Below are 14213 nucleotides of genomic sequence, written 5' to 3' on the forward strand. Positions count from 1 at the left end.
TCTTTTTCATGTCCCAAGTGGGTTATAACCGACAACTTTTTATATATTTTTTAAATTAAGGACCTTGTTTGATCTTAAGACTTATCATAAAGCATTACTAAGCTCATAAAACATTAGTAAATAAGGTGATATGATAATGAAGTGAGAATCTGGTTTTAAACCCCTGTTTCTCCAACCCCTTTGCTTTGTAGCCTTGGGAAACATAGTTAACCTTTCTCAACCTTGTAAATACTTATCCTACTTGCAAAACTGGGATAAGTATTGGAGCTGTCTCATAGAGTTAGTCGTGAGGTTTAAAGGGCATCATGGATGTAAAGGGCAAAACACGTGCCGGATGCACAGTCAGTGCTCAGGGTGACTGGCATGACTTTTCAGATTTTCACATCTTTGCATGATATTGGTGTTCAACATCAAGACCAACTGTGCATCTTTACTGAAAGTTTACTAAACAGCTGATGCTCTGCTAGGAATTGGGGGGCCAAGGAAGCTGGCAGTCTGGGGTGGGCTCTAAGTGCCATGATGTTGGAGACACTGGTCTCACTGGTTCTCTGTCTCCTGTTTTCCTGCCTCAGCCAACTCCTATATGAGTTCTATACCTGCATCCCCCCTGTGAAACTCCAGAAGCAGAAAGTCCAGTCCATGAACGAAACTTTTCAGATTTTCACGTCTTTGCATGCTATTGGTGTTCAACATCAAAACAAACTGCGCATCTTCACTGAAAGTTTACTAAACAGCTGATGCTCTGCTAGGAATTGGGGGGCCAAGGAAGCTGGCAATCTGGGGGTGGGCTCTAAGTGCCATGATGTTGGAGACACTGGTCTCACTGGCTCTCTGTCTCCTGTTTTCCTGCCTCAGCCAACTCCTATATGAGTTCTATACCTGCATCCCCCCTGTGAAACTCCAGAAGCAGAAAGTCCAGTCCATGAACGAGATAGTCCAAAGCAACCTCTTTAAAAAGCAAGGTGAGTGCAAAGCGGCCTGGCTGGGTGGGCGGGGCCACAAACCCCAGGTACTCCTCACGTGATCCTGCTTCTTACATGCTTGCCTGGACAGAGCAATCTGCCCAATTACTAGACCGGCTCTCTAACCATTCCCTTAATCTGAGTAAATGAGAAAAGTGTCTAAACTGACAACTTAGATACCAGAATCTAAACTGATTGTAGAAGAGCTTAGGTGGCATCGTTTGTCTCTCCTGAGAAAGTTTAATGAGGTGGTAAATTTGGAATGGGATGTTTTGGTTTTTCTACTCTATGGTTTTTTGCTTATTTCTTCAACTTGAGAAGAAGTAGGTGAAGCTGCTTTTGGTAGAAAGACCCTGTTATGGAGAAGTTCTCAAAATTTCCAGAGGGTAAGAATGACCTGGAGAGCTTGTTTAGACGTGGATTTCTACAACCCATCTCAGAGATTCTGATGGAGTGGGAATTCATTTTCTCTTTTAGTTTTTTAAAAATGGGAATCATCTTTGAATAGGTAATGCATTTTATAGGATCTAAATGCCAGGGTCTGAGAGGGCGCCACCTGCAGGAGATGCCCCCAGACCCATGCATAGCCACTGGGTCCCCTTCCCTAGAGGCAACCCAGGGGTCCCAGTCTCCAGTGTTTGCTTCCAGGGACTCTGGATACATGGATTCCCAGCCGTGGAGTTGATCCTTTAACAACACTTTGCTTAAACTTTGAGCGTCAACTGACCACAGATCAGGAGGTGGGAGACACTGTTCTCACAGGCTCTCGGCACTCCTGCTCAGGCCAATTGAAAAAAATCCAAGTCTAAGCAGGCCTGTGCAGCTCACACCCTCATTCAAGTGTCAACTGTATGCAACACATCCTCTGGCCTCTAATTATTGTTGCTCAAACAGTAGCATGTCATACAACTACCCTGTACTCGCCTTCCTTCCCTCACTAATGCTATTTCCTGGAGAGCAGGGCATGGCCGTGGACTTGAACAGGAGTGTGGTCAGCTTCCTGCTCACCCAAACTGACCTGGTAACCAGCAGTCCTAACCAGCACTCCACTGTCAAGGGCCTCCTGTTTTTGAGGCTGGAGAGCTAGGTGGCCACACCTCCTCCAGAGAAGACCAGATAGGACTTAGAAGTCTCTGTTCACTGTCCGCTGCAGCTCCAGCCACACTCAGCCTTCCTGGCATCACGCCTGTCTGTGAGGGTAGAAACAGTGACTCGAGGGCGAGCAGTGTTCTCTGTAGCCCGAGATCAACCCTTTCCAATTAGGTCTCTCTCTGTCCATCCTGGTGTCAGTAAGCCCCCTGGGAAAGGAACAAGGGGCTGGGGAAGCAGAGGGTCAGTCAGCACCCAACTGGAATTCATGCAGAGTGAAGCTTGAATATTTATGTAAATTGCCTGGTAATCACTGAAATAACCAGGAACCACTTTGCTGTAAACATTTCTTCCCCGATGCGTGGTTAACATGGTGCATCCAAAGTCGCTGTGGGAGGCCCTGGAGTTGAGGATAAGACAAGGGCATGGGAAGAAAGTGTTGTGATTTTATATTCATGTCTGTGGCTTCCTGACTGTTCAGACAGATGTGTGACAACAGATTCATGCAATGCATTTATGCTTTGTTTGTGCAAGGTGGCTTGTGCAAGGTGATTGGACACGAATCCTGGTGAGTGGTGTTGCATTTTTTTTATTACTAGCTTTTTTCAAGTGAACGTGCCGTGGTTTTCAAGTTCTGACTTCCACATCGGAACCAACTGCCCTCACGCTGAAAGCTTTGAGACATGCCTGCCCCTTCCTGCCCTGGCAGGCCCTTCTTGGATCTCAGGTGGTGTCACTGTAGAGATGAATCAAGTCCCCTCCTAGGGACATGACAAGGACAACGCTGGCTCCATGTGGTGCTGCACAGGCATCAGAGAGCAGGGTTACTCAGCTCTCCTCATTGTTCAGAGCTGCCGTCACTGTCCGGCCCTGCTCAGCGTCAAGGCCGGATGGAGTGCGGGCACCGTCCTGGGTGGGGCACGGGGTGTCAGCTCCAGCCTGGCGGAAGGCGGAGTAATTCCTTACCGCAGCCACATCTCCTGGGCTGGGCCGTGGCCCCGGAGGGTTAGCATAGTCCCAGGGCCAGCTGCACAGCTGCTGCTCACCAGGCCTGCTGCGTCTCTGAGTTTCAGATTCAGTAAAAACCCTCTGATTAATATTAACAGACAGAAGGCCAGTGCTGTACACAGCTACAACAGTAATGCAAAATTCTTAGCTTCAACACATACAGATGTTAGAAGTGGGTGAGCAGAGAGCCCTTTGGGGGCCCATTTTAAAGAGGAAGCAACGTGTAATTAGTCTCCTGTCTTTGGCTCACGCGTGAACGCGGTGTGCTCTATGCACAGCTTAAGGAGACTCCTCTCCCACTATTCATTTGCTAAGTGAACCCTCTTCCCAAAAGAACCCCCGAGGGAAACTTCAGCTCATCCCCTTTCTTAATGAAAACAGTCTGAATCCATGCGTGCTTCTGGGGTGCCTGTGTGTGAGCGCTCCCTTCATACCCGTCCGTGAGGTGAGTTGGGTTCCTTGGCCAAGCCTGAGCTGTAATGAGATCCCTCCTGTTCTCCCTGTGCAGTGTCCTGAGCCTCAGGGACCTGATTTGCTTTGTGCCTGTACCAGTTTCACCTGCAAGCTGTGCAAATTGCCTGGATTATTGTGGGTGATGTCAGCTCACACTCACAGCCTTGAACATTGCCATCAGCAGAGGGCCCGAGGCTCTTAGGCAGTCTCTGAAATGTTGGCTGCCCATCCTATTGGCCTGTCTTCAGGAGGATCCTATGGAGAAGGGGAGAAACTTCACTGCTTAGGGCTACTCATTCTGGGGTCTTACTAGGCCCGGGTTAGATTCCTGATGCAGCCCCTTCTCAGCTGTGGGACTATGGGCAATTTACTTAACCTCTCTGAGCCTCAGTAAGCTCATCCATAAAATAGGAAAAACAATAACAGTGTTGTGTCTGTCTTGGAAGGCTGTTGTGTGGGCTAATGAGACGGATAGTACATTATTATCACAGAATAATGTCCCATTCCCAGCGGCCACTCTTATTCCTGGCGTTGTGGTTATTCTTTCTGCTGCTGCTTTCATTTTCCCAACTTCCACCTTGACCTTTGGATTTCCTTCAATGAGGGTGTCCTTCATGTTTTTTTGTTAAATATATTTTTATTGATTTTAGAGAGGAAGGGAGGAGAGGTAGAAACATCAATGATGAGAGAGAATCATTGATTGGCTGCTTTCTGCACGCTTCACACTGAGATTCAGCCTGTAACCCGAGCATGCACCATGACCGGGAATCAAACCATGACTTCCTGGTTCACAGGTCGACCCTCAACCACTGAGCCATGCTGGCTGGACACCTTCATGTCTGATAGTTGCACGTAACCCTGAGCCAAGCATCTTTGTTTCCCTGGAACCTACATGCTTTCCTCAGGGTCTGAGAAACAGGGGACTTAAAAGGGCTGATCTGTATGTGCTTCCCACTCTGGTCTTGATTAGTTTCTCCAGGTTTTATTTCATTTCCCTGGAGTATTTTACAGAGCACCCATGCCAGGTGTGTCTGGAAGGAAAAGTATAGGTCAGGGCGAGGTGTGAATAGTTTCTCACTTTACTGTTTCCCTTGCTGCAGCCTCAACATAGAGTTGGGGACACATGACAGCCATCCTCTATCATGATTTGCTCCTTGGGGCTCTTTCAGAACACACACACGCACGCATGCACACATGGACCCATGCATGCACTTTTTTCCTTTTTTTTCTCTCCTGGAGGCAATTGCTTTTGACTTTTACTTGGCCTGTGATCTTGAGTAAATTACCTAATCCCTTTAAATTTCAATTTCCTCCTCTCTAAGTAACCACAGCATGGGTCTCATTGGGCTGTGGTTCGGACTCAGGGGCATAATGTGGCTTGTTAGTCTGGGGTGCGAGGGAGTCGAGTCACAGCAGTCAAGGTCCCGGCGGAGTGACTGGCCCTGTGTGAATGACGGCAGGGACAGTGGGAGGAGAACTGGGACATCTGTGCAGACTAATTTGCTCTCTTCGCCAGCCCAAGCTCAGACTTGCCTGGTGGTGAGGATGGGAGACGGAAGAACAGATAGGCCCTGGGAGAGCTCTGAGGGGAGGCTGTGAGGAAGCCAGGCCTTCTGGTCCTTTGGAACAGATTTGTCCCTATGAGAACCTAATCTCTAAGTAATGTGTCTTTTTAGTCTGATGCTAATCAGATGCGCCATCTGGTTCAGTGTAAACTGCTTTAGGATCCACATTGCTTGCTTTTCTCAACTTCCAAAACAAACAGAGAAGGAGCGGAAAAGGGAAAGGGAGAGAGACAGAGACAGAGAGACAGAGAGAGACCGAGATTTGGAAACTCTTTCCATGTTTATTTTCAGCCAATGGGTTTTTCTTTGGAAACTTTATCGAGCTGTTCTCTGAACACAAAGCAGAGAGTTTTCTCTTTATCCAGATGCAGTTTCCTTCTTCCTCCCCTTCTTATCTGTTGCCCACAGTATCTGGAGCTGCTGGGCCCTCATTTCACCATGGGCTGGGCCACTGCAGGGGCGGGGGGTGAGGTCCAACTCCATAGGGGTTTCTCTTTTCTAATGACCACATCACCGTAGCATGGGCTGGGAATAGAGAAAAGTCCGCTGACTCCAGCAGGCATTACTCTGCCTGGTGAGCTGATGTAAGGTCTCTGAGCCTCCAGGGTTCCACCTCTGGAAAATGCGAGTAGAAATGTTGCCCTTAGAATATGGACTTTTCATTTAGGCTGTGCTTGTTTATGATGCTGGCTTCGTCACTTCCTAGCTGTGTTCCTTGAAAAAAGTCTCTTTAGCTACAGAAATGGAATAGTGTATGTAAAAGAACTAGCAAAATTCCTGACATCGTTGCTGGCATCTATTTTTGAGGCATCTGTTGTATCACAATAATGACCATAAGAATAATAATGACATCAATACCTTAAAGGGACCGACTTATATTTATTAAATGTCAACTATATAGGGGCTATACAGACAACATATGTGTTAAATTCTTACAACAACTCAGTTACATAGGTATTATTATCCCCGTCTCATAGATGGGGAAACCTATAGGGTCAAGTAACTTTCATCCCAATGAGACCAAAGGTTACATAATATATTTGGGTACTAGTGTATTGGACCATGTGCTGCTGGGGTAACAAATTGATCCCAAAATCTCAATGGTTTAACAGTGTAAAAAGTTTATTACTCTCTTGCATAAACCTGATGAAGGTCCTATACCAGTGGTTCTCAACCTTCCAAATGCCACGACCCTTTAATACAGTTCCTCATGGTTCACAAAGAGGATAAATCAAGGTGTACCACCTCTGAGCGGCAGAGCTCTCAATCCTTGGCTGCACCTGGGGAGTTTGTTAAAACTGCAGAATCCTGGACTCTCCCCGGAGATTCTTACACTGACGATCGGGAAGGGGGCCAGGAGGTGCATTGCAGCAGCCTCCCCAAGGGATTCGGATGCCGGTGGCCCCTTGCCTGACCCTCTCCAGTAGGAAACACAGCTCCTAGAGCCTGAGTGGAGGCAGGGAAGCAGCGTGGGCAGAGAGAAATGGCTCCCAAGCACACAGGGCCAACTTGCATCATGATACCTGAGATTTTATTACCCATCTCTTTGTTTATGTGACTGTCTGCGCTGATGAAGTGAACTCCTGACAGACAAGGTTTAAGTTTTATTTCTTTGTGTGCTCAGTCTGATATCAGCTTCCAGAAAGTAGTCTGTGGACCTTGGTGGTAAAAATACATCATTGTTACTGGCCAGTGTCCCTTAACAAAAGGAAAAGGAAAGAACGTTGTATAGAACTGGAGTCATTCTAGTGCTTGATTCATAATACACCTCATCATTGGTCCACACAAGGGCCTGCTTTTATTTATGTACATATTCAGTTAGTTATTTTAATAAATTAAACATCCATGTTCTCACCACCCAAAACAAAAACTAGATATTTAACAATCGGCCTAGCCAGTGTTTCTCAATGGTTGAGCATTGACCTATGAACCAGAAGGTCACTGTTCCATTCTTGGTCAGCTCACCTGCCTGGGTTGCAGGCTCAATCACAAGTAGGGGGCATGCAGGATGCAGACAATCAGATCAGTGATTCATTCTCTCTCATTGTTGATGTTTCTATCTCTCTCTCCCTCTCTGAAATCAATAAAAATATATTTAAAAAAAACCTAAAAACAATCAACTACATGTAACCACATGGCTCTCTTTTCCACATTCTTGAATCCTTTGTTAATCATTCCACTGCTGTCCTTTTTATGCAGTTTTATTGCGTAAATATTTTCCCTAGCATTTTGGTTATTTTAACTTTATATAAAGGGTATTGAACTGTGAGTAACTTAGAGGGACATACTTTTCCCTCTTAATTATTTTCATAGTCAAATCTTTTCCCATTTAATATTATACTAAGATTCATCCATCTTACAGGTTGCTGGTGTTCATTGTTTTGAACACTGTAGGACATTCCACTGTGTGAATAAACCAGAGTTTATTCACTTATGTTTTCAATTTTAGGCATTTGGGTTATTTCGGGTATTTTTTTCTATTGTAAGCACTACTGCTAAGAACATTCTTGTGCATGTCTCTTGTAGCACATATTTAAGAGTCTCTATTGGGCATAGAATGGCTAGAAGATTTGCTTGGTCATAGACATTATGACATAGGGGATCTGAACATGTAAAGTCAGAGACAGTGTTCACCTGTTTTCCAAAGGTGGCTGCACTATCTTACATCTCCACCAGCAATACATATGTGAGTCGGTGGACCCACATTCTCTTTAGCTCTGGGTGTTGTCCTATTTCTTCAGTTTTGCCCCTCCCCCCCAAAAAAGACTGTAGAATGTCATTACTCTTTAAGTTACATTCACTTGACCACCAGTGATGCTGAAGATCTTTTCTTATATTTCTTTGCCACTTGCATTTCATGTATGTGGCATATCTGTCCATTCTTTTGTGCATTTTTCCATTGGTTTGGTTGTATTTCTCTTACTGATTTGCAGGATGTTTTATATTCTCTTCATACTCATCTTTTGCTGGTTGTATGTATTACAAATATCTTCTCCCTATTTCTACACTTATAACTTCTTTTTTTTTACTTAAGATATAGTTTTCCGACAGAAGTTTTTATTTTTGATACAAGTTTATCAATCATTTTCATTGTCAAATCTTTTTGTGTCTTGTTTAAGAAATCTTTCTCAACCCCAAAGTCTAAAAGATTTTCATTTATATTTTTACTAAGAATTCTATATTTTTAATAGTCATAAATCAATCTATAGCGCTTACATTTATACAAAACATATATGGTGTGAGGTAGGAATCTGATTTTGTCTTTCCTGCCATTTCAAGTATGGGGCAGTCTCTCTCTTCTCCATGCCAGTGTCATTTTGCATTTCCAGGACATTGCTCTTCCCTGGAGACTTGAGGGCAGGGATTCCATCCCTGGTCCCCAGAGTGCATGCAGTTCCTCTGTGCTAGGTGAAAGCTGAAGGGTCTGAATGGTCAGGGAAAAGGGGCAGCCTCTCCTTCCCAAGGCACACCCCAAATTAGGCGCCTGTGTTATGTTTGCATCCCGGGGATTATGTGCGAAGACATAGCACTTCTCCAGGTGTGACACCTTCTCAATCATGAAAGAGATGAGATGGTTTTTCTCAGAATGAGAATTTTTCTTATAACAAGAGATTGCCTGGGCCCCTAGGGCAAGCTTCTCATAGTTTTTCTATGTATCTGATAAAAAGATTCCTGAGCTGAGAGAGGAAGAACTGTGGTTTATTTACACAGTGGAATTCCTACAGTGGTCAAAACAATGAACACCAGCAACCTGTAATACCGATGCATCTTAGTATAATATTAAGTGAAGAACAGCAAGGACAACACCATCTGCAGTGGAAACGCCATTGGACGTTTGCTGAGTCCTTACTATGCCCCAGGCACCATGAGAAACTGCTAATGTGCATGATCTCACCCACTGCCCCGCTGGGTGACCTTGGGCAGGCCACTTAACCCCAGTAGAATAACCATAAAACCATGTGATTTTATAGAAGGTTAAACAGATGAAGGGAAACCGCATGATGACCTCACAGTCACAGAGCCAGGCACAGAATGCTGGGAAAGGTTACGGGCTGGAGCCAATTTATTTCTTTAATAAAGAGCCGTAGAGTTTTGAGGACCTAAGTTTTTTTTCTCATCGGAGCATTTAGAAGCATCAAAGATCTTTAAATAGGGGTTTGGTCCTCACAACCACAGTGTTACAAAGTCACATCCAGTTCCAGAACGTCCCTTCCTCACTCCAGAGATCTGAGAGGGGGCTGTCCTTCATATCCATCCCCTTTTCGATGTGGTGGATCACAGAATCCCAGCCTCGAAAGAAACCTTTAGATATGGAATCAGAGAAGACAGTGATCTAATAAGCTGCAGACAAATCCAAGAGAGATTTATGAAAGTGCCCTTTTTTTTGGCTGAAGTAAAAATAAAAGGGCATACAATCAAAGAAAAGAATCCCCTTTGAACCTCCAAAAATACTTAGAATAGCAGCTTTTAATGACATGCTGAAGTACAGTTTAATTGGGCAGGGGGAGAAGGCTCCCAGATCAATTCTTTAATGGCAATCCAAATCAAGTCTTCTGCAATTTTTAAAAGGAGAATTTACCTCATTAAAGCTTGAGAACAGCACAATCAGGCTGCCCTTACACCTTCCAATCCATGTTCCATGGGGTACTTTTCCAGTTTGGGAATGATTCTTTGTATAAGTGGAAACACATGTAATGAGGGAGTTTATGTAAACCTTTGAAAGGTTATATGTTTATTCCAATTCTTTTGTTTTTTGTTGTGAAATTATAGTCATGGATGGTTTGAATTATAGTGAGGCAGGTTTGAGAATGTCCTGAGACTTTTATGTTGACCTGTTAAAGTTTGATTTTGCTGATGTTTCCCCCCAACATCTTCTTAGAATAGAAGGAAGTTTCCGTAAGACTATGATGCAGTTAAATTGAAAACCCGCCACAGAGTCATTTCAATTCAGGTAATATTTATTGAAAATATAAAAATGCAGCAGCACTGTGCTACAGGGAATATGAAAGAACTACAGTAATAAATAATTTTATGGCCACCACTTATGTAACCTTTATTTGGTGCCTGGTGCTATGCTTAGCTTTTCACACATTATCTTGTTTCATTATCGTGACATCCCTGTAAAGTTTAGGTATGCACATCCCCCTCTTACAGGTGAGGAAACTGAAGGCAAGAGAGGTTGAGAAACGTGGCAACAGTCACATCCCCAGTAGCGTGTCAGAGCCCAGAAGCAGTCGGGGTCTGAGTCCACAGTGCACTCTCTGGATTGCTGTGCAGTGTGGCATCTGGAACAGAAGGGTTTCTGCACCCCTTGGGGAGCTTGCAGCTGGGAGAGAAAAGATTCACCCCAAGGGTCTTCACACTTGAGCCCACACAGGCCGTGAAGGTGATGGGAATGAAGGTGCAGAGTCCTGGTCAGTAGGCCATTTAATAAGGTGACCTGAGCAAATGTGTATTTCTGATGCCATCTGCAGTTAACTTTTCCCAGAAGATTTTCCACTTACCCACTGAACGTGAGGGCTTCCTTCACTTCACAAGGTGATGTGACTCCTTTCATTTTTTCCCTAAAACACAGTGCCATTTGGTCAGTCATTCACGTCCCCACCTTGGACAGAGACAAGTTCCAAGTATTTCTCTTACGAAGGAAATGGAGTGGCAGTGATCCATGGACACTCGCTTAGGGTGGGGAGTGAGAGGGAGCAGTGAGGACTGGGGCAGCGTCTGTGCCAGGGTGTATAGGACGCTGCGGATCAGTGCCCAGTGCTTGTTGCCATGGCTATTTTTTTAAAAGAAGTTCTCCTTTGGGATTTCTATCTGAAATCTGTTGGGTTTTTTTTTTTAAACAAAACAAAACAAAACAAAACAAAACAGGATGCAGGCCAAATAAACCTACATATGGACCCAGGGCAATAGCCTCTGGTGTAAATTTGTAACTTATAAGGTTTAATAAATTTATAGGGTTTTAATAAATGTATGTTTTATAGGTTTATTTATAAATAACCCTTTAAGAATGACCATTACCAGAATTCAGTGAGAACAGTGCTTTTGGAACATTGGGGACGGGTTCATGGAGGAGGCGGGATGTCGGTGAACATTAGAGAATAGTGAGTGTGATAAAGCCTTCTCTGGAGGAGTCTAGGGAGAGCTGGGCGTGTACCAGCTGGGTGTGTCTGAGCTGGGCCTCAGGGGGACTTGGGGTTCACCCTTGCCTGACATGATCCCTTGCTAATGGGGGGCTCAGCACACACCATAAGCTCTACCAGACCTCTCCTGGGCACACTGGTCCAGTGTTGGAAAAGATGACATTTATTGTTTATAGAAGTTAGTATTATTAAAACGCTGTGAGTTTTCATAGAACATTTGAAAATATAGAAAAGCACCCATGGTCTCATGATTCAGAGGTTACCATTATTTATTCTTCCTCTCTTTTATATCATATTATTATCTATAATAATAAAAGCGTAATATGCCAATTAGATTGGACAGCCAAAAGACCTTCTGAACATCCTTCCAGATGACCTTCTGGATGAAGCTGGTGCTGTGAGGGCTAAGGCAAGCCGCTGTGGCTGTGAGGGCCAAGCCCCTTGCACAAATTTCGTGCATCAGGCCTCTAGTTTTACATAATTGTCATAAGGTCTTACCAGGTTTGAGATCTGCATTATCCACTGAGAATTATCAGGACTGTTTTTCCAGGCTATTTTTAAGGACTTGTGGGATTTTATTATATAGCTGGGCTTTGACCGAGTTCACTATTTTCCCATTTAGGGAAATCTGGGTTCATTTAATTTTATGATAGAAAAACTTACTGGAATCCATAGCTTAGTAGACAGTGTTGTCCTTTTTTTCCTCATGATTTCTTTACTGTTGGGCATGAATCTCACCCAGCTTTCCCAGCGCTGGCCCAGGATTCTGACTCTCCCTTCCTTCCTTCCTTCCTTCCTTCCTTCCTTCCTTCCTTCCTTCCTTCCTTCCTTCCTTCCTTCCTTCCTCTTCTTCTTCTTCTTCTTCTTCTTCTTCTTCTTCTTCTTCTTCTTCTTCTTCTTCTTCTTCTTCTTCTTCTTCTTCTTCTTCTTTTCTCTCTCTCTCTCTCTCTCTCTCTCTCTCTCTCTCTCTCTCTCCGTAATTTGCTTCCTCCTAATTCAATAGATGCAGTGTAAAGCGTACCATATTGTCTCTCATACTGAGCTGGAGTGGCATGATCCAATTTGGGAGGGATGTGTTTTCACAACGTAATCATCATCCTTGACGAAGAGGGTGTGTCCGTGTGTGGCATTTACACTCAACCACACGGAGAGCCCTCATTAGCCCTGGGCAGCCAAAGAGGATTTGCTGAGCATGACATCCTCCAGGCAGGAGCGACTGCTCAAGTGGAACCAGACACTAAGCAAAGAGGGGGAAGCCAATTAACCAAAGGCAAACGAGGCCCTGACAATGGCATGAGCCTAAGAGGATGAAATAACTTGAGAGACATCCATTTCTGAAGTCGGCACAGCTCAGGACAGTTTTTTAGAACAAGGGTTTGGATCAGGTCCTGACTTCGTTGCCTTAACCAGTTCACCTCACCCCTAGGAGCATCCAATTCCTCACCTGTCAAAGGGAACAGTGTAGGGTGCTGACCTCACTGGTTTATCCTGAGCAGTAAATGGGATAAAGCCTGCATGAGGCGTAGGGGGTCTGGCACTCAGAAGGGGCAGCAATGGAGTATCATCATCATTGATAACTGTTACTAGTATTTGCCATCGTCTGACAGTGGGGCAGAATGTGGAGCTGGACTCAGGAGACCGAGATTCTCAGCTCAACAGGTTTCTATCTACTCCAGCTGGGAAGTGAATGGGTCTCTAAGTCTCTCTCTTTCTCTGTCTGTCTCTCTCTTTCTTTCTCAAATGAGACACTTGGATTAGGGGTTATGGCAGGTGTGCGGACCTCCATGTGCCCAGAACTATAGGTCACGCTTTTCATGGAGCTCATGTGAGCCCTATCTCAGAGGTGCTGCTATTAGCTCCTTTTTCAGAAGCTAAAGTGGAGACTTAGGAAACTGGGATTCAACCCCAGGTTGCTAACATCTGCACTACCCTTACTTGTCTCTGCATCCCAGCGTTCTCTGTCATGATGGCTGATACACATGTGGATTGGTCGCACTTGAGGCTTTTAAATGACTACGAAGGTGATGACGTTCAGGGCTGTGCTCACAGTGCACCCTTCTCTCTATTACTTAACCCCCCAAATTGTAGGCAAACAAATTCCAGAAGGAATCTCCTGTTAGACTTTTGGGACAGCTCCTGATACCTCCACTTTGTTTAACATAAATGACACTGTAGACACTTGTTCTACTTGGGTGGTGGGTTAATTTGAGAGATACCGGAAGGGTTGTATGTGCTTGCGTGCATTAAAGAATGTAGCATGCCATGGGGGTGGGGGGATCAAATATCTGAGCCAGAGGGCCCTTAACAGCTGCCCAGACACAGTCAGACTCAGCAGTTCAGAGAACAGGTTCACCCCTGGATGGACCGCAGCCAGCCACTCGCCCTCTTCTCCCAGAGAGTGCTCCCTCCCTCTCTCCATCCTCCTTCCAAAACAATTTAGTTTTAAACATAAATATTCTAGGTCTAAAGAAATCTCTGCTCTGGCTCTGATGAGGGAGGTCGGTAGTGGGGAGGCTGTGCATGTGGGTGGTCAGGTACAAGGACAACTCTCTGTACTTTCTGTTCAATTTTGCTGGGAACTTAAAGCTGCTCTACAGGGATGGTTTATTATAAAATGGTAGAAATGCAGCGAGCGCATGCAGACACACAAGCACACATTGATTGGGCCCTCCCGCCATTCTTTGGAAGAACAGACAGAAAGGCCCTGAAGGATTGAGTGGCCCTCCGAGGCCCCTCAGTCGCCCACACACCGATTGTTATCATTGGTCGTCTGACCCAGGTGTGGTAGGGTCCTCTTTCTCTCTGGTTCACGGGAGCATGTCAGGGTCTTAGGGAGGCGGCAAGGGAGTTCCTTCATTGCCCAGGCCTGTGGTGGGGCCAGTGGTGGTCTCTGCCCTTGCTGGCTCTCTGGTGTCACTGTCCCTGCAACAAACCCACGTAAGCCATCTGTGGTGAGGACTAGGTGGTGGTTCAGGCCCACCTGTGCCCACGCC

At 45.2% G+C, this 14213-nt stretch overlaps 1 protein-coding gene across 1 annotated transcript in view; it reads left to right on the forward strand.

Annotated features, from left to right (window-relative positions):
* DOCK2 (dedicator of cytokinesis 2) overlaps nucleotides 1–14213 on the forward strand; it is a 361206-nt gene that overhangs the window by 98653 nt on the left and 248340 nt on the right. The window contains exon 25 of the mRNA XM_014534868.1: nucleotides 856–962. Coding sequence (XP_014390354.1) covers nucleotides 856–962 — 107 coding nt within the window. The remainder of the gene's footprint in view (nucleotides 1–855; nucleotides 963–14213) is intronic.

The sequence above is a fragment of the Myotis brandtii genome, unplaced genomic scaffold (assembly GCF_000412655.1).
Source record: "Myotis brandtii unplaced genomic scaffold, ASM41265v1 scaffold1338, whole genome shotgun sequence".
In the NCBI taxonomy this organism is placed as follows: Eukaryota; Metazoa; Chordata; class Mammalia; order Chiroptera; family Vespertilionidae; genus Myotis; species Myotis brandtii.